Source organism: Dendrobates tinctorius, unplaced genomic scaffold, assembly GCF_039654945.1.
Source record: "Dendrobates tinctorius isolate UK_male_01 unplaced genomic scaffold, ASM3965494v1 ptg000064l, whole genome shotgun sequence".
Lineage (NCBI taxonomy): Eukaryota > Metazoa > Chordata > Amphibia > Anura > Dendrobatidae > Dendrobates > Dendrobates tinctorius.
The window spans coordinates 13124670-13151331 of NW_027361732.1; the positions used below are offsets into that span (position 1 = coordinate 13124670).

Genomic DNA, 26662 nt, shown 5'->3' on the forward strand with positions numbered 1-26662 from the left:
AAAAAATGAGCCGCCATACAGCATCATCAGCGAAAAAATAAAAAAGTTATAGCTCACAGAATAAAGTGATGCAAAAATAATTATTTTTTATATAAAATAGTTTTCATTGCATAAAACCGACAAAACATAAAAAAACGACCTAAATGAGGTATCGCTGTAACCGTACTGACCCGAAGAATAAAACCGCTTTATCAATTTTACCGCACGCGGAACGGTGTAAACGCACTCCCCCAAAAGAAATTCATGAAACGCTGGTTTTTGTTCATTCTGCGTCCCAAAAATCGGAATAAAAAGCGATCAAAAAATGTCACGTGCCTGAAAATGGTACCAATAAAAACGTCAATTCGTCCCGCAAAAAATAAGACCTCACATGACTCGGTGGGTCAAAATGCGGAAAAATTATAGCTCTCAATATGTGGTGATGCAAAAACTATTTTTACAATAAAAAGTGTCTTTTAGCGTGCGACAGCTGCCAAAAATAAAAACCGCCATAAATAATAAATCAAACCCCCCGTTATCACCCCCTTAGTTAGGGAAAAATAACAAAATTAAAAAAATGTATTTATTTTCATTTTTCCATTAGGGTTAGGGTTAGGGCTAGGGTTAGGGCTAGGGATAGGGTTAGGGTTAGGGCTAGGGTTAGGGTTAGGGCTAGGGTTAGGGCTAGGGTTAGGGCTGAGATTAGGGTTAGGGGTGTGTTGGGGTTCGGGTTGGAGTTAGAATTGGGGGTTTCCACTGTTTGGGCACATCAGGGGCTCTCCAAATGCAACATTGCGTCTGATCTCAATTCCAGCCAATTCTGAGTTGAAAAAGTCATATGGTGCTCCTTCCCTTCCAAGCTCTGCCATGCGCCCAAACAGTGTTTTACCCCCACATGTAGGGTATCAGCCTACTCAGGACAAATTGCAAAACAATTTTTGGGGTCCAATTTCTCCTGTTACCCTTAGGAAAATAAAAAATTGGGGGCAAAAATATCATTTTTGTGGAAAAAAATGATTTTTTTATTTTCACGTCCGAGCGTTATAAACTTCTGTGAAGCACTCGGGGGTTCAAAGTGCTCACCACACATCTAGATAAGTTCCGTGGGGGGGGTCTAGTGTCCAAAATGGGGTCACTTGTGGGGAGTTTCAATAGTTTAGGTACATCAGGGGCTCTCCAAACGCACATGACACCCGCAGACCATTCCATCAAAGTCTACATTCCAAAATGGCACTGCTTCCCTTCCGAGCCCCGACATGTGTCCATACAGTAGTTTTCTCCCACATATGGGGTGTCAGCGTACTCATGACAAATTGGACAACAACTTTTGCGGTCCAATTTCTCCTGTTACCCTTGGGAAAATGAAAAAATTGGGGACTAATTGATCATGTTTGTGGAAAAAATACGATTTTTTTATTTTCATGCCCGGGCATTATAAACTTCTGTGAAGCCCTTGGGGGTTCAAAGTGCTCACCACACATGTAGATAAGTTCCTAAGTTCCTTAGGGGTTCTCGTTTCCAAAATGGGGTCATTTGTGGGTGTTTCCACTGTTTAGGTACATTAGGGGCTCTCCAAAGGCAACATGACACCCGCAGACCATTCCATCAAAGTCTGCATTCCAAAACGTCACTACTTCCCTTCCGAGCCCTGACGTGTGTCCATACAGTAGTTTTCTCCCACATATGGGGTGTCAGCGTACTCAGGACAAATTGGACAACAACTTTTGGGGTTCAATTTCTCCTGTTACCCTTGGGAAAATAAAAAAATTGGGGACTAATTGATCATGTTTGTGGAAAAAATACGATTTTTTTATTTTCATGCCCTGGCATTATAAACTTCTGTGAAGCCCTTGGGGGTTCAAAGTGCTCACCTCACATCTAGATAAGTTCCTTAGGGGGTCTAGTTTTCAAAATGGGGTCATTTGTGGGGGGTTTCCACTGTTTAGGTACATCAGGGGTTTTCCAATCGCGACATGGTGTCCGATCTCAATTCTAGCCAAAAACGTCAAATGGCGCTGCTTCCCTTCCGAGCTTTGCCATGCGCCCAAATAGTGGTTTACCCCCACATGTGGGGTATAAGCGTACTCAGGACAAATTGCACAATAACTTTTAGGGTGCTGTTACCCTTGGAAAAATAAGAATTGAGGGTGAAAAGATCATTTTTGTGGAAAAAATATGATTTTTTAATTGTACGGCTTTATGTTATAAACTTCTGTGAAGCCCTTGGGGGTTCAAAGTTCTCACCACACATCTAGATAAGTTCCTTAGGGGGTCTAGTTTCCAAAATGGTGTCATTTGTGGGGGGTTTCCACTGTTTAGGTACATCAGGGGTTTTCCAATCGCGACATGGTGTCCGATCTCAATTCCAGCCAAAAACGTCAAATGGCGCTGCTTCCCTTCCGAGCTCTGCCATGCGCCCAAATAGTGGTTTACCCCCACATGTGGGGTATCAGCGTACTCAGGACAAATTGCACAATAACTTTTAGGGTCCTGTTACCCTTGGGAATATAAAAATTGGGGTGAAAAGATAATTTTTGTGGAAAAAATATGATTTTTTAATTGTACCGCTGTACGTTATAAACTTCTGTAAAGCCCTTGTGGGTTCAAAGTTCTCACCACATATCTAGATAAGTTCCTTGGGGGGTCTAGTTTCCAAAATGGGGTCACTTGTAGGGGGTTTCCACTGTTTAGGTACATCAGGGACTCTCCAAACGTGACATGGCGTCCGATCTGAATTCCAGCCAATTTTGCATTGAAAAAGTCAAACGGCGCTCCTTCCATTCTGAGCTCTGCCATGCGCCGAAACAGTCGTTCCCCCCCACAAATCAGGTATCAGCGTACTCAGGACAAATTGCACAATAACTTTTGCAGTCCAATTTCTCCTGTTACCCTTGGTAAAATAAAAAAAATTGAACCTGAGGTATGTTTTTTGTGAAAAAAAGTTAGATGTTCATTTTTTTTTAAATATTCAAAAAAATTCCTGTGACGCACCTAAAGGGTTAATAAACTTCTTGAATGTGGTTTTGAGCACCTTAAGGGGTGCAGTTTTTAGAATGGTGTCTCTTTTGGGTATTTTCTATCATATAGACCGCGCAAAGTGGCTTCAAATGTGATGTGGTCCTAAAATTAAAATGGTGTTGTAAAAATGAGAAATCGCTGGTCAACTTTTAACCCTTATAACTTCCTAACAAAAAAAAAATTTGGTTCCAAAATTGTGCTGATGTAAAGTAAATATGTGGTAAATGTTAGTTATCAAGTTTTTTGTGTGCCGTATCTCTGTGATTTAAGGGCATAAAAATTCAAAGTTGGAAAATTGCGAAATTTTCAAAATTTTTGCCAAATTTCCATTTTTTTCACAAATAAACGCAAGTTATTTGAATGAAATTTTACCACTAACATGAAGTACAATATGTCACGAGAAAACAGTGTCAGAATCACCGGGATCCATGGAAGCGTTCCAGAGTTATGACCTCATAAAGGTACAATGGTCAGAATTGTAAAAATTGGCCCGGTCATGAACGTGCAAACCACCCTTGGGGGTGAAGGGGTTAAATGTCCAAGCAAAGTGGATGCAATTTCATGAAAACTCTGATCAACTGTGCTTCTAAAGACGCTGCTGAGGGTGGTTTCACATTAGCGCTTTTTAAGCGCACGCACGGCCGGGGGTAGCTCCGTCCCCGAGCCGGCTCTCTGCCCGGCGTGCCCGCCCCTTGCTTGTAGCGCCGCCTCCTAGCGGACAGCGGCGCCTGCGATCGGCGCACCCTATCTTTAGCATAGGGTGCGCAGATCGTGCGCAGGCCGTGCGCTAGTTGCGCTTTGAACTGCGCTGCGCACTTTTGACGGTGCGCCGTGCACGCCAAAATCCGAAAAGTTCGATTTTGGCGCGCACGGCGCACCGTCAAAAGTGCGCAGCGCAGGTCAAAGCGCAACTAGCGCACGGCCTGCGCACGATCTGCGCACCCTATGCTAAAGATAGGGTGCGCCGATCGCAGGCGCCGCTGTCTGCTAGGAGGCGGCGCTACAAGCAAGGGGCGGGCACGCCGGGCAGAGAGCCGGCTCGGGGGCGGAGCTACCCCCGGCCGTGCGTGCGCTTAAAAAGCGCTAATGTGAAACCAGCCTGAACTGTGTTTTTTTTCTCTATACTTCCATGGAGATCCTAAAAACATGTTAAAAAAAATAGCATGTAAGAGCATGTTTTTTTTTTAAATGCAGAATCAAAGCTTTTCTGTACTATAAAAAAAGCACATTAAAAATGTTGCTTCAAATTTACACCAGAAAAAACATAAAAAAGGAGGAAGACACATTTTAAAAAGCATCAAAAATGCAATAACCAGAGAATATTGTTCTGTGTAGTTTAGGGCGGCCACTTGCAGAAGAAAAACACAACACTTACACTACGTGTGAACACGGTCTTACAGACAAAAAAATGTAAGGTCTCATACAGGGAAGCTTACATAAAAATGAAAAAGTTATTGCTGCTACAACAATGAATGAACAAAAAAAATCCAACTTCCTGGATATAGCAACACAGTCCCAGATTTGGGTCTGTGCCCTGCTGTCTGTCCCTGATTGCCAACATGTCTCCTCTGCCATCTCCTCATGCCAGTGTAGAAGGAGACTGTAAATGCGTGTGGCTTGGGATGTGATTAGGGGCCTGGTCAAAATTTGACGCTGCACATATGTCCCTCTTTCTGTAAAAGTTGCTCTAAATTTGCTAGGACTGACCCGAATTATCAGGTAATGTTCTGGTAGTATTGGGGCCAGGCTAGTAGCAAAGCACAGAAATTCTCGATTCACTGAGATGAACGTTCTTACTACTTTTTACTTACGGTATGTTTTTAGTCCATTTGATTGCATATACTTTATATTGTCTGCAATACACTTATAGTGCAGTATATTGTGAAAAATCACAATCTCTTATGAAGACTTGGTTGCCTGGCTGGGCTTTATGGGAGTACTGTACAAAGAAGATGGTGTTGGGACAATTCAATAAGATATGGCAACACATCTGCACCCTGTGATCACATTTAGGGTATGTGCACACATTGCGGATTTGCCTGCGGATTTTTCCGCACAGAATCCGCATCTCTTGGCAGAAAACGCAGGTAAAAAGCCGCGGGTTTTTGATGCGGTTTTTAATTGCGGTTTTTACTGCGGATTTGTCTGCGTTTTTGAAAGCTAATAAAGATATCTAACTTTGACAAACTTGACAAACCAAAAAAAAACCTGGTGATGTAATTTCCTTGTCCAACCCTTCTTCTTCCATTCTCCATTTTTCTCACATCAGACTATACCTCTAAGGGTACTGTTACACGTAGCGATGCACCAGCGATCCCGACAACGATATGGATCGCTGGTGCATCGCTAAGTGGTCGCTAGTGAGCTGCCACACAGGCAGATCTCACCAGTGACATGGCAGTGGTCGGGGGTCGCTACTTACGTGTCAGACGAGGCAATCCTGACGTCCTCCCGCCCGCGTCCATGCGTCGCTCGTCAGCGCCACAGGAAGCCCAGCAGGAATCGGCCGACGAGAAATGGCCCAGGCCGTTCTCGCGCGATCAGCGATCATCGTGGGGGAGCCGGTCAGAGGTAAGTGTCACATGTAGTGATATCGCTAGCAATATCGCTGCTACGTTACAAAACCAGTGACGTTACAGCGATATTGCTAGCAATATCGCTACGTGTAACGGGCCCTTTACTCTCACCATGTCTCCAAAACATCAGGAGATAGTCTCTTTTCTTATTATCTCTGAGGGTATGGATGAGGTACTTCTGGGGATGTCTTGGCTGTGCCTCCATTCCCCCCAGATCGATTGGGCAACAGGGAGCATACAGAAATGAGGTAGTTTCTGTGAGAGTTTGTGTCTTAAGGCCCAGGTGTCCCCGGGCAAGTACTATGTGCCATCTAGTCTTCAGTCGGAGGGTCACTCTGGGGCACATACCTTCAAACGGGGTGGTCACTCTAGTACTTAAATGACCACTGAGCGCTTGGAGCGAAGGAGAGCTTCAGCCATTGAGCAAGAGCGCATCCATGCCCCCCAGCTTGTGGCGGCTTTCAAGTGTGGCAATCGTTGTTGGGGAGGGGATGTTAGCGAACAGGGTAATGTTAGGCTCTGGGATTCTCCTGCTGCACAGGATAAATCCCAAGCATTGCCTGGTGCTGTGATCTCCCATTCAAGTCCAGCCACTCCAATGGCTGCTCAGCACAGGCGTCGGCCCCAGCGTCTTTGCTTAGGCTCATGGTATATGTTTGGTTACTGCTGGCTCTCCAGGCAAGTCTATGGTAACCAGTGATATACAGGTGCAGCCTTGCGCTTTGGAATCTAAGTCCAGAGATCACCTTACAGCTCAGGATTGGCCCGCGGGCGATGTCACGGCCGGCTGGGCGTGAGTGTTTGGGGTGGAGCTTAGGGTTTAAAAGGCTTTCAGTGGCGCATGCGGGCACGCTAGTAACATTTATGTCTGGTGTGTATGGGTGGATACTCTACCACTTTGTCTGCATGTTTTGTGTATCTCTCTATGCACGGAGAATGTACACGTTTGCTGGCAGGTCGCATCTTTATGCGGTTTCGTACCTTTGCGTTATATTTCCCTGTGAAGTCAACAGGTTATTGTTTCTAGGATCATATGAGTTATTCCGCTTGGCTTAGCATCTGTTTTGTTCATGTGTGCTATTAGCATAGTTCAGTTACAGACAAGCTCAACCCTGGTTCACTACCCTTTTGTGAAGTTAACAGAGCTAGGTACTCTGCGTTCTGTTCATACTGTGTGGAGTTAACACAGTCTAACTTGAATGCTCGCTGTTTTTATTCGATCATTGTTCACTAGCAGCAGGACAGTGGACCCCGGATTGCGATTACACTTTTTTTTTTATTTAGTGCAAACCGCCAACCCTAATAGCGAGTCTCATCCAGAAGACGGAAGAGACTAGTGTATGCTGCTGTTTTTTCACACGGACATTCAGTTCATGTGAACAAAACTGTCATCTGAACAGCCCGATTGAATAACATTACATTGGTTGTCATGTCCCACAAATGCGAATTATATAGTATTGTATTGTTGCTGTTATGTTGGTGTCCAATTACCGGTAGGTATGCCTTTTAGAAGTTTGTGCTCCCTTTCTCCCTGACTGCCTCCCTAACTCTGATGTCAGTAACCTCTACCTTCTTCCTCCTTCTGTGTATGTCAGTCATGCTAAGAAGCTTATGTCTTTGCATCTCTGGTTCAGAATAGTCTTTTTTAACTATTGGAATTGTACATAACTACAAAAACTCACTTTGAAAGTAGACCTTCTGGATTCTTCATACGTGCTTCTGCAGTCGAGTCAAGCTAATGAGTATTGTTACATAGTGACGCTGTTTCAAGAGCCCACACTGACAACCTATTTATGGTGTCAGAACATTGGTCCATGTGTTGTCTGAGTTTTTTTAATAGACAGTTCAGGGACTGAAAATATGGCCATGTGAATGTACCCTAAGTAGCAGAAAATCCTGACTGCAGTGTCCTCATTAAAAAAAAAACACATCCACTCCTCTACTGGTGATGATAATGTATGAGACACACATTAGCTACAAAACCTACTGTAAATGCATTTATTATGACTCGAATTGTATGTTTGTTATGTTTGAATATCAGATGCTAAAAGTAATGTATATATTGATTCAGTGTTAATAATTATTATTGTAATCTCTATCATATTGCAGCTCAAGTCCCTGCCAGGTTTTTCAACCAAATCCAACAAAAAGAGAAAAACTTCTCAGAAGTAAGAAAACCTTACACAAATACCTAACATAGCTTTATGTACTGTATTTGTTTCTGCAATCTCCTTACATTACTAATATAGCTATGCACGAAGTGTCCATAATGTACCTTTCCAGGGCTCCAATTTTACATGCAATTTTTATGTGTTGGGTACACACAAAATCTGACAAAAATTGACATTCTTTATTGCATACCATTTTACAGAGAAATGAAGAGCTTAGTCATACAGTTCTGCATACCATGCAGTAGCACACATTGTGGCTAATGTTCAGTAAAATTGAGTAACAGGGAGCTTTGTGAAGTTGAGTCTTTAGTTATATACAATACTGATAATAAACAGCTGTAATCTTATGGCGTTTGTGAGGTTGGTACACTATATAATTTCCAATATTAAAAAAATCACACTTTGCTGATGTTCTGTCAATTAAAATTACTATGTATAATGATGACATGATGGTGGATTCATTACTTTGCAACATTTCCTGTATTTTAGAATTTCTATGACCCCTATGGATCCAGAAACTGGGGGTTTTTAGTTACAGCTGCTGGACAATAGGATGCAAATATGCATTACCTTTTAAGCAGGAAAGTCTAGCTCCCACTAGTAGATGGTGGATCTTAAAGGGGATCTGGAAATAGGATTAACCCTCCTAGTCAGTCTATATGGACATGCAGTTCACAGTGTTGAATAAGCTGACACTTTGATATCTGTGATTCAATGTCTTATTCAAGAGAAATCCACATTTTTCTTAAATGTAAATCTCCCTGAGAATCTGCCTCCAGAGCTTATTTTAAATAAAAGCAGGATCTATCAGTGTGAGCTATGTAATGTCTGACAGTCTGCTCTCCTGATCTCACTGCAGAACTGTGCCTGATTACAACCAACACAGTGCAGCAACGGAGAATTTTGTCTTTTTACTAACACTTCAGCAGTTTTCTTGTCACTGTGCTGTGAGCTCTGCTGTACTTCTCTTACCCTACACTGACTATCTGTAGATGGAAGCTGAAGCATTCTGGAAGGAGAACGGCAGCTGCAAATGTGTTTGTAATGAGACAAAATTGAGCTCTGCTGTACTGAGTAAGTTGTAATCACAGTTATGGCTTCTCTACTCCAGTCACTATGTAATCACTCACAGCTATTTTGTAAGATCAGGAGAGCAGAAAGCAGCCATTACGTGTGTCACATTGGTAATGCCCTCTGTCATTTAAAATAAGGAGGCATATTCTCATGCAGTTCAATGTTTAGCCGATAGATATCATCAGCTTATTTACATATTAAGAAAAACTTAGCTTTAACTGGAATAAAACATTGGATCGCAAATATCAACGTATCAATTTATTCAATTTTTTATGACCTGCATGCTCATGTAGATGGCTTAGGAGGGTTGATCCTACTGACAGATTTCCTTTCAAGTAAAGTAGTGCTTTAGGAATATTCATATCTGAATGTTAGAGATGCTGAACAGCATTTACAAAAGTTATATATGAGTTTGTATAAAATTTTGATGATTATAGCACAATTCTAAGGCGCCAATTCATAAAGTAGTAAATAATTACCATTTTTTTCTTATAAGCTGTTTGAAATCTTGCTAAAAGTTTAGCACAGAGAAAAGATGGACCTTTTGATGTTTTATGCCAATTCTGACCAGCTCCACCAACATTTTTTTAAAAAGTGAATGGAGCTTAGACAGGACAGAGCTTGGTCAAGCACACCTGACAAGTTCATCATATTTTATGCCATTAAAGTGATTTAATTTACAAGCCAAATTTACTCCAGTCCTTGACTGGATGGCGCACAGTAGCTGAAAGATGTGCCAAATTTATTAAAGAGGAGTATGTCACTTAATAAATTTGGTGCATCTTACTCCAGCACACAGTTCATCAAGACTGGTGTACAAAACGCCATGCGTGATGAATCAATGCCAAAGAGTCATATTCATTAGATAGGAGTTATAAATTAGTACATTTTCAGTACTGTGTGGCAGTGCGAACTTCCTCAGTTGCCATTGATATGCCAGCTTCCTAGATGCCTCTTGCGATACCTACTTCCCTACATCATCATATCTGTGTATGAGCCCTAGTTATCAGCTATTGCAAGAGGCATAAAGGATGCCAGCATTCGAATGCTAGGTTCACACCTGGCACTCGAAGTTCACTTTGCCCTCGACCAGCTGCCATGACGTACCAAAGTAGATAAGGGTAGTAGGAACTTTTTTTTGCTCATGTTTAATATAATGTTCAGTATACATATTTCATGGCAGACCATGAAGACCATTGCTTTTTTATAACATGCAAAACATCACATTATTATTATTCCGTCACTCTTTATAAAGGGGATCCAGCAGGTAAGAATGAGGTACCTGTAGGGAAGGTGACCTGACGGACGGACGGACTAGTCAGAGTGAAGAAAGATAGGTTTGCACAGTGTAGGTAGGAGACAGTGATTACAGTGGGGAAACAACTAGAAAAGTGTAGTGGACGTGCAGTACCTTGGGATGACCATTAGATGGCAGGGTGGAGTGTGAGTAAAGGACTTTACAGCAGCTTAGGGCTTTAGAAACCGTTGGTCATGGGGGGCGTGGTGACAGTTAGTGACAGTTTCAAGGAACCGGGGAAGTTATAAATTCTGAGGGAGGGTTCCAGAAGGTTCCAGTCCCCAGGGGGAGCCCAGGTGACAGGAGGACTTCGCCAGTCTGTGTGCCCTGAGGAGAATCCGACCAAGGGGACTGAGGAGAGGAAACGTCAGGGGGTGGTCCTGACAGAAAGATACCGCAGAAGAGACGAGGCAGTGAGTGCCATATACCGTATTTGACACGACGACTGACCAGTGAAAGCGCTGTTGGTTATTGGGCCTAGGGCGGCCACAGTGGCGGACCTGTCAGGAGCGTCGAACAAGTGAAGGAGGGACAGTACGCATATGTACGTCCCTATTGTAAAAGTACGGTGTGTAAACGGCTCTGGAAACGGAGGGCCGATAAGTGAAGAAACGTGCGGTGTGCTGCGGAGGCCGTCAGGCGGACGGCAAGTAATGAAATAAACTTGGACCTGTTGCACCCAGAATCTGCCTCATCGTGTCTCTGTTATCATCTCTGCGCGGTATAAAAAGTAGGACCACCCCCCCCCAGCTCGGCACCCCACCACCGACCCTACATTTGGCGTAGTCGGCAGGATGGCCGCCGCTAATACCTCATCTTCTGCGGCAGACCTGCCTCAAGTAATGGAAAAGGACTTGGACTATGCTGCATGGATTATAAACACCTGTGGATTACAAATGACTTACCTGTGGAATATGAATTGGGAGCGCTGTGTCGGATCTGTGTGGCCAGCAGAGGATCCGGGGCGGTACCAGGTACTGTGCAGTATGACGGTATTGCTTCAGCGCAGAGGAGAGGTCCGGGTGTTTGCAGTTGTTCAGAATGGACTGGGACCCCCTCCAACGTACCCCAAAAAGAAGCAGTATGTGCCTGGAGATCGACGCTTCCCTATATTGGACCCTGACAGGTGGGTGGAGAGGCCTGCTGACACCCCACCTCACAGAGGGAGTGGCACAAAAGAAAAACTTGGCTGCGGCTGTCTGACGCCATTCGAGTGCTGCCCAACGGACGGTATGAGATGCTGCGGGTGTCGGGGCATCGGCCGCCTAGAGTGGCAATGGCGGCGAGAGATGGAGCTGCACCAGAAGTCATCTTCAGATTTACGGGCAGGCAGCGGGATGCTGAGCCGGGGAGCGGAGCCTGAGGGGAGTCAGCGAGAACGGCTGCCACCAATACCAGCAGAGGACTTCTCAGCGGAGCCCCCGAGTCCGGAGGGAAGGCCCGCAGGACAGTGGAGCAAGGAACGGAGGCTGCGGGGGAAACTGCGTGATGATGGAACGGAGGCCGCAGCGCCAGGGAAGGTGAGAGTACCCCCGGCCCTACCAGTGCCTCCGCAAGCGGCCCCCACCATTCTGCTGCAGCACGCGGCCCCCTGCGCACCGGAAGGCCTAGTTACCACGGGCCCCGTGGTGTATGTAGAGCTGAGCGAGGTCCCCGCTCATGTCCCCGAACTACCCCGCCCGGAGTCACCAGTGCAGAGCTCACCCAAAGAAGATGCTGCTGCGCTTTCCCTGCTAATAGCAGCTGCATTGTTGAAATCGGCCGTTACTCCGACTCCGTTGGAAGTAGTGGATGCGGCCTGTCCTGAGGCCGCGGTTATGCCGCTGCTGGAGTCGGCTGCGACCGATTTAGCGGGCCCTGTGATTCCAGCCCCTGAGGACCCGGTTGTCCCCATTTGCCACCTGACCCCAGCGGCTGCTGGGCCGCAGAAATCTTCGGCCGTTTCTGTCTTGCGGTCTTTTTCAGTGGAGTCCCGCCCACCGGACTCCAGGGCCCGTGCTGTTCCCTCCGTGTGGGAAGCGGAGGTGATCAGGAAGAAAAAGGCCCGGGAGCAGGAAGTGTGGAACCTGCTCCACACTCAAGGAGAGGCCGTCATGGAAAAGAAGAGGACTTGAATGGACACCCTCAGTATCCCCGTGGAGCCCTCACCTCTGTCCATTGAGAGTGGTATAGACTGTCAGGAGTTCGATGCACCGTTGTGCAGATTATAAGGACAGTTGCATTTAGAAAAAAGTTTTGTTGTTGTTTAACTGATACAACTATTTTCTCTCTCTCTTTCTTTCTTCTTTCTATGTTCTTTATATACGAAAATATGTTTACCTGACAGAACGGGGATACGGAAAAGTGGAGGAGTGTCCAGGTCCAAGGAAGGGGGGGAGGAAGAAAGAGGAAATGCAATGTTATGTTATATTTTGGTTTTAAAAGCAAGAGAAAATGAAAAAAAAAAATTATAAAAAAATGGGGTACTTGTGCTATTATAAAGTTGTATGATGTATAATATGCAAAGTAAAATGCAACAGGTCCGAGTGCGGGAAGGTCTGCGGGACCAAAAGAAAGTGTGAGATCCGGTAGGGATCTAAGAGTTGAGGTCTGGGAGACCGGGACGCTGACCATGACATGTAATTGAAAGAAGGAAAATGAGTGGGAAGACGTGAGAAAGACAGCCGTCCTAGGTCAGGTCCCCAACACCACGGACACCCCTGAAGAAGGAAAGGCGGGCACCGGCAATGATCTGGTAGGTGAGTGGCCTCGATCATGGCGTACCGGATAGTGAAAGGTAACAGTAGGGGAGAGTAGGGGAAAGATACACACCGTAGAGAGAATACGGGTGTACCTTGCCCAATTTGAAAGACGTTGTCATGTGGCGTGCGCGCTGGTGAGTAGCAGTAGGCTGCTCAGAGCATAGTGCTCCCAGTATAGTTCGGCCCCCGCAGATAGTGGGTTTGGCTCAACTTCTGGTCCGACAACAGAATGTAGGTGTAGATTCAGAACGACGAAGGCAGGGATGACGATTGTCGAGGACGACAATGGACAAAGGAAGGGGGAGTGTAGGGAAGGTGACCTGACGGACGGACGGACTAGTCAGAGTGAAGAAAGATAGGTTTGCACAGTGTAGGTAGGAGACAGTGATTACAGTGGGGAAACAACTAGAAAAGTGTAGTGGACGTGCAGTACCTTGGGATGACCATTAGATGGCAGGGTGGAGTGTGAGTAAAGGACTTTACAGCAGCTTAGGGCTTTAGAAACCGTTGGTCATGGGGGGCGTGGTGACAGTTAGTGACAGTTTCAAGGAACCGGGGAAGTTATAAATTCTGAGGGAGGGTTCCAGAAGGTTCCAGTCCCCAGGGGGAGCCCAGGTGACAGGAGGACTTCGCCAGTCTGTGTGCCCTGAGGAGAATCCGACCAAGGGGACTGAGGAGAGGAAACGTCAGGGGGTGGTCCTGACAGAAAGATACCGCAGAAGAGACGAGGCAGTGAGTGCCATATACCGTATTTGACACGACGACTGACCAGTGAAAGCGCTGTTGGTTATTGGGCCTAGGGCGGCCACAGTGGCGGACCTGTCAGGAGCGTCGAACAAGTGAAGGAGGGACAGTACGCATATGTACGTCCCTATTGTAAAAGTACGGTGTGTAAACGGCTCTGGAAACGGAGGGCTGATAAGTGAAGAAAAGTGCGGTGTGCTGCGGAGGCCGTCAGGCGGACGGCAAGTAATGAAATAAACTTGGACCTGTTGCACCCAGAATCTGCCTCATCGTGTCTCTGTTATCATCTCTGCGCGGTACAAAAGTAGGACCACCCCCCCCAGCTCGGCACCCCACCACCGACCCTACATACCGGGCATGTGTTCTGTGACAAAGTCACAGGTAATGTACGAGAGGAGAGATATGTTTCACTGAGGCTATTAGATTCAGTGATCTGAAACCTAGAAGTTTTGCTCCAGCACACTGTGGTGTGAGGGTTTAATGGGCAATTTTAAGGGCTGAATTTCATTGAACAACTAAAAAGTGGGTGGGAGGTTGTTAACCATATCTGCACCCCAGGGAGGCGTTTCGAAGTTGAATAGCCAGCATTTTGAGTTATCATGTGTTTGGTTTTTATCTGTAGATGACATGTTGCTCCAGAGAAATATTTATCTTAAACCTTACTGAACCTGGTTGGTGTATCCTGAGCAGGTGGATTCCCGCAGGTATATGGACTGTGCTATAAGTTATTTTTGGTTTTCCCATTATGCCAGAAAGGCTGTGTCTTTTATTTGTTGAGTTTGCAATGGTTTATGCCTTGTTTTAAATAAATCAGCAGAAGAAACCACATTCTGGTGGTGATGGACTATGCAACACGGTTCCTGGAGGTGGTACCACAGAGAAACTCCTCCGCCTGGAGTATGGCCCAAGAGCTAGTCCATATTTTCTCCTGAATGGGCCTGCCAATGGAGATTCTGACAGACCAAGGAATTCCTTTTATGTCCAAAGTAATGAGGGAGTTGTGTAAGGCTCTCCAGATTATACAATTCAGGTTATCGGTGTACCATCCACAGACAGATTGGTGGAGAGGTTCAACAAGACCCTAAAGTCCATGCTTAAGAAGGTCTTGGAGAAGGATGACCGGGACTGGGATTGCCTACTCCCGTACCTGTTATTCTCTATTAGAGAAGTTCCACAGGCCTCTACGCGATTTTTACTGTTTCAGCTGTTATACAGATGGAACCCCAGGGATATTGTGAAAGAGACCTGGAAAGCAGAGGTGACACTCCACCGGAGCATCATTGAGCATGTGGCCCAGATACAAGAGCGGATTGCGAAGGTGATGCTGATTGTGAAGGAGAGCCTTCTTCGGGCACAAAAAGCCATACCAGAAAAAAGCCATACCAAGTGTACCACATCAACCTGCTTAAACCGTGGTAAGACAGGAAACCGGTGGAAGATAAATGCCTGAGGGCCAATCCTGAAGCCAGGGTCGAGGATGTCACAGTGGCAGAGACACCATTGCCTGCCCAGAAGTAACAGTGCCCAGAACTGCTTCAACAGAATCGGGACTTGTTTTCGAAGTTGCCAGGACAGGTTGTGGAGCATGAAATCCTGAAGGAACCACATGTGCGGGTGAACCAAAAGCAGTATTGGATTCCCTAATCCCACCATGAGGTGATCACAAAGGAGGTGAAGAGAATGCTGAGCCTGGGCATCATTGGGGAATTAACGAGTGGCTGGTCCAGCCGCATTGTTCTTGAAAAGAAACCAGATGGAGAGTGGCGTTTCTGTAGCAACAACAGGAAGGTAAATGAGGTATGCAAATTCAGCGCATATCCAATGCCCTTAGTTGATGAACTCATTGGGAAGCTAGGGTTAGTCAGATACATCACCACCCTGGACCTAACGAAAAGGTACTGGCAAAAGAGTGGGTGGGAGATTAACTATATCTCTACCCCAGGGTAGCATTTAGACGTTAAATAGTCAGCCTTTTAAGTCATTAGTTGTACAGCCTTAAGCCGGACTGAACCAGGTTGTTGTATCCTGAACGGGCGTATCCCTGCAGTTATATGGACTGTGCTATAAGTTATCTTTTGTTTTCCCATTATGCCAGAAAAGCCGTGTTTATTCTTTTTAATCTGCAGTGGTTTATGCCTTGTTTTAAATAAGCAAGCAGAAGAAACATTTCTTCTATCTACCTCTGTGAGCGGCCGAGTGAGCCAATCTACTACAGTTCCCACTGGTACAAGATACTGTATATTAGGCCTCTTTCACACATCAGTTTTTTGCCTTCAGGCGCGATCCGGCTTTTTTTTGTAAAACCGGATCCGGCAAAATGCAATGCCGGATCCAGTTTTTCCCCATTGACTTGCATTAGCGCCGGATCGTGCCGGATGGCATTGCGTTTCATCCGTTTTTTGCCGGATCCGGCAACTTGTCTCATTCCGGCGTCTGGAAAAAACGGCTACTGTAACGTTTTTTGTCTCCGGCGAAAAAGCCGGAAGCGCCGGATCCGGCGCTTCCAGCTTTTTGCTACAATGAAAGTCTATGGGCGCCGGAATGCGCCGGATCCAGAAAAAGACGGATCCAGCCACCGGATCCGTTTTTTTAAGTCTGCGCATGCTCAGATCCAATTGGCCAGCCCCCAGGAACAGATATAACCTGCTAGACGGATCCAGCAAAAAAACGGATCCGTTTCTACAGTTCTCCAAAATTTATGCCGGATCCGTTTTTTCTAAAAATAGCCGGATCCTGCCTGACGGCAAAAAACTGATGTGTGAAAGTAGCCTTAGGTAGACATGTATAGTCCAGCAATATCTTGACCCAGGCGTATTAAAAAAAAGAATCGATTACTACATTTTGTGTAAACTAATATAGAAATGTTAGTATTTAATTGCAGGAATGATCCTCTTTATTGTACCCAATGTAATATTTTGCATTTATTCTAGATTCTGTGATTTTTTTTTATTTTACTGTGATTTTTTTTCCTATAATATTCTTTTTTACCTAATGCTCAAACATTACTTTGAATAATTCATGCACTTGAAAACAAGCTCAACAGCATCCTGTGCAGAACATTTAGGAAGTTGTTCATTAAAATGACATTTCAGGGTAAAAAAAACAGAAAATTAGGAACACGTTTAATCTCTCAGTCAGACGATCAAACTGTGTATCCTGTTTTTGAAGCTCTACAATTATATTGCACCACTTTTACAATATGCTAACCTTTAATGTTGTGAAATCAAACAAAATTTCCAAATTGTTTCTTCTTCACTGATGTTCATTATTGTACAAGACTTCTTATAACCTGGAAAGCTAACATATCAAAGGACTTTCCACTGTGATCTTAGGCTAGTTTCACACTAGCGTTCTTGGGCACAGCGCAGGGCCGCCGCTAAGCCTCGCCCCTGGCTGCGCCCCCTCCGGTCAGTTCTTCCTCTGGTCGCATGAGGCTGCATGTGATCAGCGTATCCTATATTTACTGTTGGATACGCTGATCGTGCGCTGACCGTCCACTGGTCTGATTTTGCTGGCGCTGCGCTCAGCACACAAAAACGCACTGTGTTGCATTTTTGTGCTCTGGGCGCAGCGCCAAAAGGGCGCAGCGCTAGCAAAATGAGACCAGTGCTCAGTCAGCGCACGATCAGCATATCCAACGCTAAGTATAGGATACGCTGATCGCATGCAGCCTCATGCTATCAGAGGAGGAACTGACCGGAGGGGGCACGGCCAGGGCGGGGCTTAGCGGCGGCCCTGAGCTGCACCCAAGAATGCTAGTGTGAAACTAGCCTTAATCTTCATGTCAAAAGCACATGCCTTTATTTCATAAACCTGATTAATCTGACTTGCAGTGCCTTACTATTCATACAAAAATTACATGAAAGCCCATAAATAAAAATCTTTATTAGATAAGAAATCGTTGAACTAATAACTACTAAAAGTTGTGTCCTATAATTTTTATCATTCTAATGTATCTAAAATAAAAAAACATTTTGAATAAAATGTCCAACATTTGTGTTTAGAGGTCCTATTCAAATAAAAAGAAATCCATGGCACTCAATTGCAGTGAATGACTCCTTATTTGTCAGCCATCTATTGGCATGTAGCAACAATTATTGTATACAGAAAATGGCAACATTTTTGTCCTCACTGTTGAAGGTTTTTGCTAAATAAATGGTTGACATTTAATTACTAATAATTAATTTCTTATTGCAATTGGAATGCCCCAAGTTATTTTTCTGTTTGCCATATGAATTGCAAGATCCTTTCACTTGGCACTAAGGAGAGGTGTTTGCTGTTACAACATTCTTTGTATTGCAGCTTTTAAAGGGAATCTGTCACCGCATCTTTGCATCAAAATTTGAGAACAACATACCATTTGGACAGAGACCTGATTCTAGCTGTAGGCACCTGATTCTTCCCTGATAGTTTGATAAAATCACTGTTTTTTCTGTTGCGGCTCTGCTGGTCATCTCAATGATGAGCTCCATTTAATGTCACTTGTGCCATTGATTGACAACTTTCCACCTACACTGCACATAAAGGAAAGCTAGAAATAGTGGGTGCTGGGATAGTTGAAGCTCCTCAGGGACTACATAGCATTACCTCATTGAAAGGACTAGCAGAGCTGCAGAAAATAAAATTTCAGTAAGAAGCCCATTATGGATTTATTCCCATATTTTATGTTGCTCTCAATTGACTCAGTGTAAACTTGACAGATTCTTTTTAAGCTGACCTATGCACCCCAGACTTCAAAGAAACTGTAGTTCTATAATGCAGCTACAGTGCTGTGCAAATTAATTGGGACAAAGCATTTTTTTAAGTAAAATCGTAAGTTGGTTACCAGTCAGTGATTCAAACCAGTTTTAACTGCTTTGAACAGGCACTTACACCTGTTGAAAGCAGTTAAAACTGGTTTGAATCACTGATTGGTAACCAACTTACGATTTTACTTAAAAAAATGCTTTGTCCCAATTAATTTGCACAGCACTGTATAATCCTATAATCCAGTGGTAGGTAATTACTGTGCATATTTTTTTGAAGGGCTACATGAGAGACCATGACTGTTGTGGAGGGTCAGACCAATATGCTGAAATTTATTATACTCAATATTAACATATTATAATTATTTTATATTAATAATAATGTTATTACTTAATATTGAGCAGAATTAAGTATACTGACATGCCCCTAAATACCGTATGAGCCCACACATAGCCTCCTATATGTTGTATCAGCCCACACACAGCTCCTATATACTGTAAGAGCCCACAAACCCTCCTGCATACAGAATGAGCCCTAACATAGTCCCTCTATATACAGTATAAGCCCCCTATATAGTTTGAACCCCCGCATAGTCTCTCTACATGCAGTATGAGATTCCCAGATAACCCCATATATACAGTATAAGCCCCCACATAACCACTCTATATACAATATGAACCCTCTCATAGCCCCTTATTTACAGTATGAGCCCCTATATAGCCTCTCTATATACAATATGAGCCATCACATAGGCCTTTGTATACAGTATGAGCTTCCATATAGCCACCACAGCCTGCTAAATACAGTATCATCCCCCACATAACATCCTATATACAATATGAGCCCCTACATAGCCTCTATATACAATATGAGCCCTCACGTAGCCCCTTGTACATAGTATGAGCCTCTACATAGTCCCTTGTATACAGTATGAGCACTCACATAGACCTTTTATACAGTATAAAACCCCACATACTGTAGCCTTCTAAATACAGTATATGCCCCAACACAGCCTCTCTATATACAATATAAGCCCCACACATAGCCCCTATATACAGTATGAGCCCCCACATAGCCTCCTAAATACAGTATGAACCCTCACCAAGCCCCTATATACAGTATGAGCCCCCACATAGCCTCCTAAATACAGTGTAAACCTCCACATAGCCTCTCTATAAACACAATATGAGCCCTCACATAGCCCTTCTTTACAGAATAAGCCCTCACATAGCCCCCCATATACAGTATGAGCTCCCACATGGCTTCCTAATCACAGTATATTTCCACATATAGCATCCTAAATACAATATGAGCCTCCACATAGTCTCCTATATACAGTATGAGCCTCCACGTAGCCTCCTATTTACAGTGTGAGCCCCAACAGCCTGCTAAATACAGTATCAGCCTCTACATAGCATCCTATATACAGTATGAGTCCCTAAATGGCCTCTATATATACAATATGAGCGCCCACATAGCCCCTTGTACACAATATGAGCATCCACATAGTCCCTTGTATACAGTATGAGCCCTCACATAGCCTTTTTCTACAGTATGCAACCCCACATAGCCTTCTAAATACAGTATATGCCCCCGCATAGTCTCTCTTTATACAATATGAGCCCGCACATAGACCCTATATACAGTATGAGCCACCACATAGCCTTCTATATACAGTATGAGCCCTCACTTAGCCCCAATATACAGTGTGAGTCTCCACATAGCCTCTCTATAAACAATATAAACTCTCACATAGCCCTTCAATACAGTATAAACCCTCACATAGTCCCCTATTTACAGTATGAGCCCCAACATGGCCTACTAAATACAGTATATGCCCCCACATAGCTTCTCTATATCCAGTATGAGCCCACATATAGCCCTTATATACAGTATGAACCCCCACATAGCATCCTAAATACAGTATGAGTCTACACATAGGCTCCTATATACAGTATGAGCCCTCACTTAGGCCCTTTATACAGTGTGAGTATCCACATAGCCTCTCTATAAACATAATATGAACCCTCACATAGCTCTTCTGTGGAGAAACGGGGTTAGTGGGTGCTCTCGTCCGCCAGCATGGCTGTCTTTAGCAAGACTGCATGGACAAGGGCTCATACTACTGAACGCCTGCTCTATTTCCCTGTGGGCAGAACACTACACAGACAACACAGGGTTAGGGTAAAACAGTGTGGCCATGCTTTATTGAACCACAACACCCAACAGCAAACAGAACAATTCCATCAATTTCCATAAGATGGTGCACATTACAGGGTCTCACCTCTCCGCTGACTCACCGGGATACTAGTGGATGTTATGTGTGAGCTCCCAGGGTCGATATTCCACCTGTGATAACACACAGAGAGGAGGTCACGACCAGCGTAGGGAGATAACCGAGAGCAGTCCTGTGTTCTTTCAGCCGGGTCTGACATAAACTCAGCTGGGATCTTGAAAGTTTCTTGTCCATTGGGTGTTTAGCAGAATGTCTGGATGGTAGCTCTGTGTGATGAGATGAGACCTGGTCTCTCTGTCTCAGGGTCTTTTTATACCCGAGGCAGGTATTTTTAGAGCTACCTAGTGTCCTTCAGAACACCCTCACAGCCTTTCCCTATCTACATTCAAAGTCAACAAACTGATTCCAGAATATAATCAAACATTAGATAAGCACACAATGTTACATGGTATACCATTGTGCAGGTCAGTCTTCTTGACCCACCAGAATTCACACTTAAATCCACAAGCCAAATATACAGACAAAAAGTCAATTCCTCCAGGCCTGCAAAAACATAGCCGTTAGGCCAATTAAGATACTCTTGTTTCTTCACACCTTCTATACAGTATACACCCTCACATAGACCCCTATATATAGTATGAGCTACCACATGGCCTACTAAATACAGTATATGCCTCCTCATAGCTTCTCTATATCCAGTATGAGGCTCCACATAGATTACTATATATAGTATGAGCCTCTACATAGCCTCTTATGTACAGTGTGAGCACCCCAGCCTCCTAAATACAGTATTAGCCCCCACATATTATCCTATATACAGTATGAGCCCTCACTTAGCCTCTATATACAGTATGAGCTTCCACACAGCCCCCTATATACAGGATGACCTCCATCATGGCCTCTTAATACAGTATGAGCCCTTAAATAGTACCCTATGTATAGTCTGACCCCCTACATAGCCTCTATATACAGATTATGAGCCCTCACACAGCCCCTTGCCTACAGCATAAGCCATCACATATCACTCTTGTATACAGTATGAGCCCCACTTAGATTCCTGTATACAGTATGTGCCCTCACATAGCCTCTCTATATACAATGAGCCCTCACATAGCCCCTTATACACAGTATAAGCCCCTGCATAGTCTCCTATACACAGTATGAGCCCCACATAGCTCCCTCTATACAGCAGGAGTCCCCACATAGCCCTTTATATACAGTATGAGCCCCACTTACCTCCAATATACAGTATGAGCCCTCACATAGCTTACCAAATACAGTGTGAGCACCCACATTCTCTTAATAGAGTATAAACCCCAATATAGCCTTCTAAATACAGTATCAGCTCTACCTAACTTATCTACTCTATATACAATAAACCCTCACATAGCCAACTATACACAGCATGAGCCCACACATAGCCTCCTATATACAGCATGAGCCCCCACATAGTTCCTTATATACAATATTAGCCCTCACATAGCCCCCTATACACAGTATGAACCCCCATATAGCATACTAAATAAAGTAAAAGCCCCTACGTATCCACTCTATATAACGTACAGTATGAGCCATCCTCCTCCAATGTATTCCCCACTGTCCGCATCCTGAGAATGCAGATAGCAGTGACAGGCTCAGCGGGCAGCAGCGGCAGAGGGTGGGAGAGGACATGGTGCGGCCCGTGGGCCAAGGTTTCAGCCCTTGGCTGTCTCAGTCTGGGATGCAGTTGCCCAGCTCTGCTATAATCCTGTCCACTTGTCCTCTATATTTTTTTGCTAACTTAGATTCTATAGGTGAGCAATAGTAAGTAGACCGGTACTGTTATAGAAAAACCAAGATGTATACGACTATATAATTTTGTGGTTTCCTAGGTGCTGAAACGTTTGTGAAACTTAACTTAATATTTTGCTATGACCTTTTAATTTGTTCAAACCAGCTCCCTGCATCAAACATTAGCATACTCTTCAAGACCGGATGGTCAATAGATATTTCAATCAAGATCCACTGGACCTAATGTGAAGGACACTTATTACTAACATTGTGGCTGGAGCTGCCAAGGAAATCCTATCCCTGATGAAGAAAGCTAATATGCTATACACGCTATAATATGCACTGCCCGCATTTTCCACCAAATAAAAGCAGCCAATGTCAGTGTCATACTGTCAAAGATGTTTAATGAAATTCTTCAAAATAGTCAGTGCACAGGTGAATTTTTGTATAAAAAGATGTTTGACACATTTTGTCTAATTTACAATTTATTATAACAAACAATGCATTTTACAAAATACATGGGCACATAAAGCAATAAATGACATTTTATGTAAAATATTCTTTTAGTTTCTGTAGGGTTTTTTTTAGATCTAAATTAATACTTTATCCTTACTAGTAAGCCTGTACATAAACAAGTAGGAAGGGCAAGGGTGCATATCCAACACACAATATAGTCAGTATACAGCTGTTCTTTTAGTAAGCAGATGGAAAATTAAAATATAACTATTGAAATCAAGTTTTTGCATAGTAATCTTGACTCATCTTATGCTTCTAAAATAGATACAAAATTACTCAGAGCATCTGGGTTGTATACAAACTGTGTTACTTTTGTAATGACTTGAAAGTGACATTTGTCAGTGTGTGCGGGGTATAATAAAGCAAATTAACAATGTGAGCAAACTTTGTTAATGTCTTCAAGTGGCAAGAGAAGAGGAAGAGGAATATGAGCGCTTCAAGCAATCTAGGAACCTTGGACATATAGATCTTCCTCCGAGCAGACTAGGTTAGTAAAAAAAAACCTAAAGATTTTGTCTTAAGATGTAAAAGAATTTAATGAAAATCATATAATTCATAATGAGCAATTCTAAACTCTGTAATGTGTTCCTTAACACTAGAAAATATTATTTCAATGCACTTATTGTTCTATTTATTAATATTTTTATTAGGTGAGAACTTAAAACGTAAAAGTCAGACAAGAGCTGGTTCCTATTTGGGGAACAAACCAACTGATACAATAAAAAACTATTTTACATATTATATAGTAAAACATTAAAACAACATCCCTCTCTCCTCCCTATAGACTTACAACATTTATTAACCAAAAAGGATGGGATGTACAAAAAAAATGTCTCTGTAGGTCACATTACATCGGTGTATTACATGGACACCCCATTGATTTAAGTGAACATTATCATGTGATCAATTGCAAGAGGACTGAACACTTGATGAAGCTGAAAATGGAAAGGAAGTGCTGCATTTCTGGTGTACAGTAAAGCTTTATTTGTTAATCTTCATGCAATTTGAGTTAAGGCTTGTTGATACATAGCCTTTTTGATGTGCTTTTAATGTGGGGAAAATTTTTTTTACAGTAACAGTACAATAACTGATATTTCTAAAATCTCTTTCACACATTTCATTTTTTTCCTTGTGGTTTTTTTCTCTTCCATTTTTTTTTGTGAAAAGTGGTGTGCTTGCTTCTAATTAAAGACCAATGGAAAGTCACAAGTTTTATTCAAATTTATCACTAAGAAACAGATTCGGACACAGATGATAATGGAAGTGGAAGGTTTCTGGTTCGAGATGAGCGAACCCGAACTTTTAGTTCGGGGTTCATACTGAACAGTTAGTGCCTGGTGCTAAACGCTGGACGCGGATTTCTCCCGGAAGTCCGTTGTAATGTTCTGAAGGAAAGGAGAGAGAGAGAGGAGTAAGAGATTCAGAGGGAGAGAAAGATTTTCCAGCTCAAAAGTTTGGGTAAGGTACCAGAACCCGAACTTCCACGGGTCTGCTCATCCCTATTTCTGACTTGTATCCATGTATCGTAGATTTCCATAAATTGTGATGGGTGAATCTGACCTACAAAATTGGATCTCCATGAGACATGGTCTGAATCAAATGGATCTCGCTCTTGTATTCATGATTTTAACGGATGTGTGAAGACATCTATTCTACTCTATGGGTCTGAGTGATATCTGAGAAAAAATCGAACTGCACTCTGACATTTCTTATGGGTGTGTGAGAATCCAGCCTTACATACAGGAGTTACGTCAAGTTCAACCTTAACTGTCCCCAACTTTTAAACAATAAGCATTCTTAGGAGTGTCTTGTAAGTTATTCATGACTTAATAGTATTCTTTAGTTTAGCAAATCAAGCTATTATTATATTGAGCAAATAGAGACTATATATGTCCAGAATATCTGTAAACCTTTGACTATCATGTAGTCCTCAAAGATATCAGTAGAGAAAATACAGATTATACAGCTGCAGTGGGAGTACACAACAATTAAGCCCATCGCATTTAGGCCTCTTTCAGACACCCGGTTATTTTGCATACAAGAAAATTGGACAGATTATTCTGATCAGACCCTGACCAGAGTTTGATCAGAGTTTGAGTATAAGCGTCATATGAATTTCTCATATGTGATGAAAGTTAAAAACAAAATATTTCCACTTTCTTGAGTAAAAAACACTGATAACACTTGTACAAAAGAAAAAATAAGACATGTGAGTAAGGCTTAACATATGCAGAGTAGAATTAGTCTTTGTTCACACATTAGTATTTTTTTGAGATTCTGATTTGGCTTTTATCCTAAGTCATATTACAAGACTCGTTAAAGGGTTGATTGTGACTTGTAGGATCGCTGCTTCCAACGGGTGGCGCTATAGAGTTCAAGTCCTCTTTTTCTCTGAAGAGGCAATTTGCATATTATTTTTTTATCAGCATTTCATCAATGTTTGTATGCCAGCATCAGGAGTGTCTCTAAGACACAGAACATGAGTCAATCATTCATGTAGCTTAGTGTTCAGCTGTAGCACAATTGAAGAAAATGGTATCATTATGGAAAATATCAATGGAAGATATGATTTTGGAAGGAATGTGTGCATTTTCACATATACTTAATCACACTGGTGGACACAGACAGAAGATGGCCTCTTGTACAACAATATATGGGTCCTTTTCTGTCCATTAGCTCATTATAATGCACTAATCCTCCTGCTTTGGAGGTGGAAATGGGCCCCCTTACCTCCTAGGCCCCTGTGCAGCTGAGCATGTTGTACCAATGATATGTCCATGCCTGCTTAATGACCATAAGGAAATCCATAATGAAAACAAATGTAAAAGGACAAGTAATGATAATGAATATAAGCCTAAGCAGTAATAACAGCTAAAAAGAAATTGATTTTTTTATGGTGTCCTTACATTGTATACTTACTGATTTTTAATAAATGTTAATTTCATTTTTGTACATTAAGAAACAACTTTGTAAATACAAAATACATTATTTATCTTGTAATAATCCAGAGTTACAAATTTCATTATACCTCAGAACCTCAATCACAGTTCTATTGGTTTCTATAGCAGAAAACTTGTTCTGGCAACTTCAGTGCCCCCCCAATAAATAGTAACATCGCTAAACTCTTACGGTATGTGCAGACTATCCGGAATTGGCAGTGCGTTGGATGCAGCGCTGCCATCTGTTGAATGCAGGTGAATCCGCAAGTGCTCACTGAACAGTGCGGACTCACCGCGTCCAATACATCAATACATTCTATGGGTGAAATTGACATGCTGCAGTCTGGAGAGACACGTCGCATGGTCGTCTCTGCGGGTGAGCGGCGGGCATCTCTGGATGCATAGCGGACATGGGATTTCTTGAAATCCCATCCACTATGCTGCTTACATTTGGATGTTGCACAAGTCCGCAGCGTCCAACCCGCAGCGTTTACTGACCGTCTGCATATACCTTTATGGATGATCCTCGTGAGAAGTTTGACTACTTGTGCTAGAGAAGAGCAGAGCTGGGATTTTGTTGGTTTACGCTGTGCTATGTGTTTTGTAGGAGGATATAATTCCGAATCAGAAGCGCGGCAGCAGCAGCAACGGATACAGTCTCAGTCCAAGTATCAAAGAATGGTTGGCTTGTGTTTTTTATTCTCTTGCATGATTGATTATTATTGTACATGTGATTTTCTTAGGTCAAAAAGTTATCAAAATACATATACCATATTTATACCATATACCATATTTACCAACATTGGAGCTCTTATAACTTATTAATATGGTGTGACATCTGATAATTATTATAAA

General features: G+C 43.1%; 1 protein-coding gene across 2 annotated transcripts in view; it reads left to right on the forward strand.

Annotated features, from left to right (window-relative positions):
* Nucleotides 1-26662, forward strand: part of EPSTI1 (epithelial stromal interaction 1) — a 149178-nt gene that overhangs the window by 11954 nt on the left and 110562 nt on the right. For both annotated transcript variants that reach the window (XM_073580307.1, XM_073580306.1), the window contains exons 2-4: nucleotides 7683-7741; nucleotides 23272-23355; nucleotides 26415-26488. In XM_073580307.1, coding sequence (XP_073436408.1) covers nucleotides 7683-7741; nucleotides 23272-23355; nucleotides 26415-26488 — 217 coding nt within the window. The remainder of the gene's footprint in view (nucleotides 1-7682; nucleotides 7742-23271; nucleotides 23356-26414; nucleotides 26489-26662) is intronic.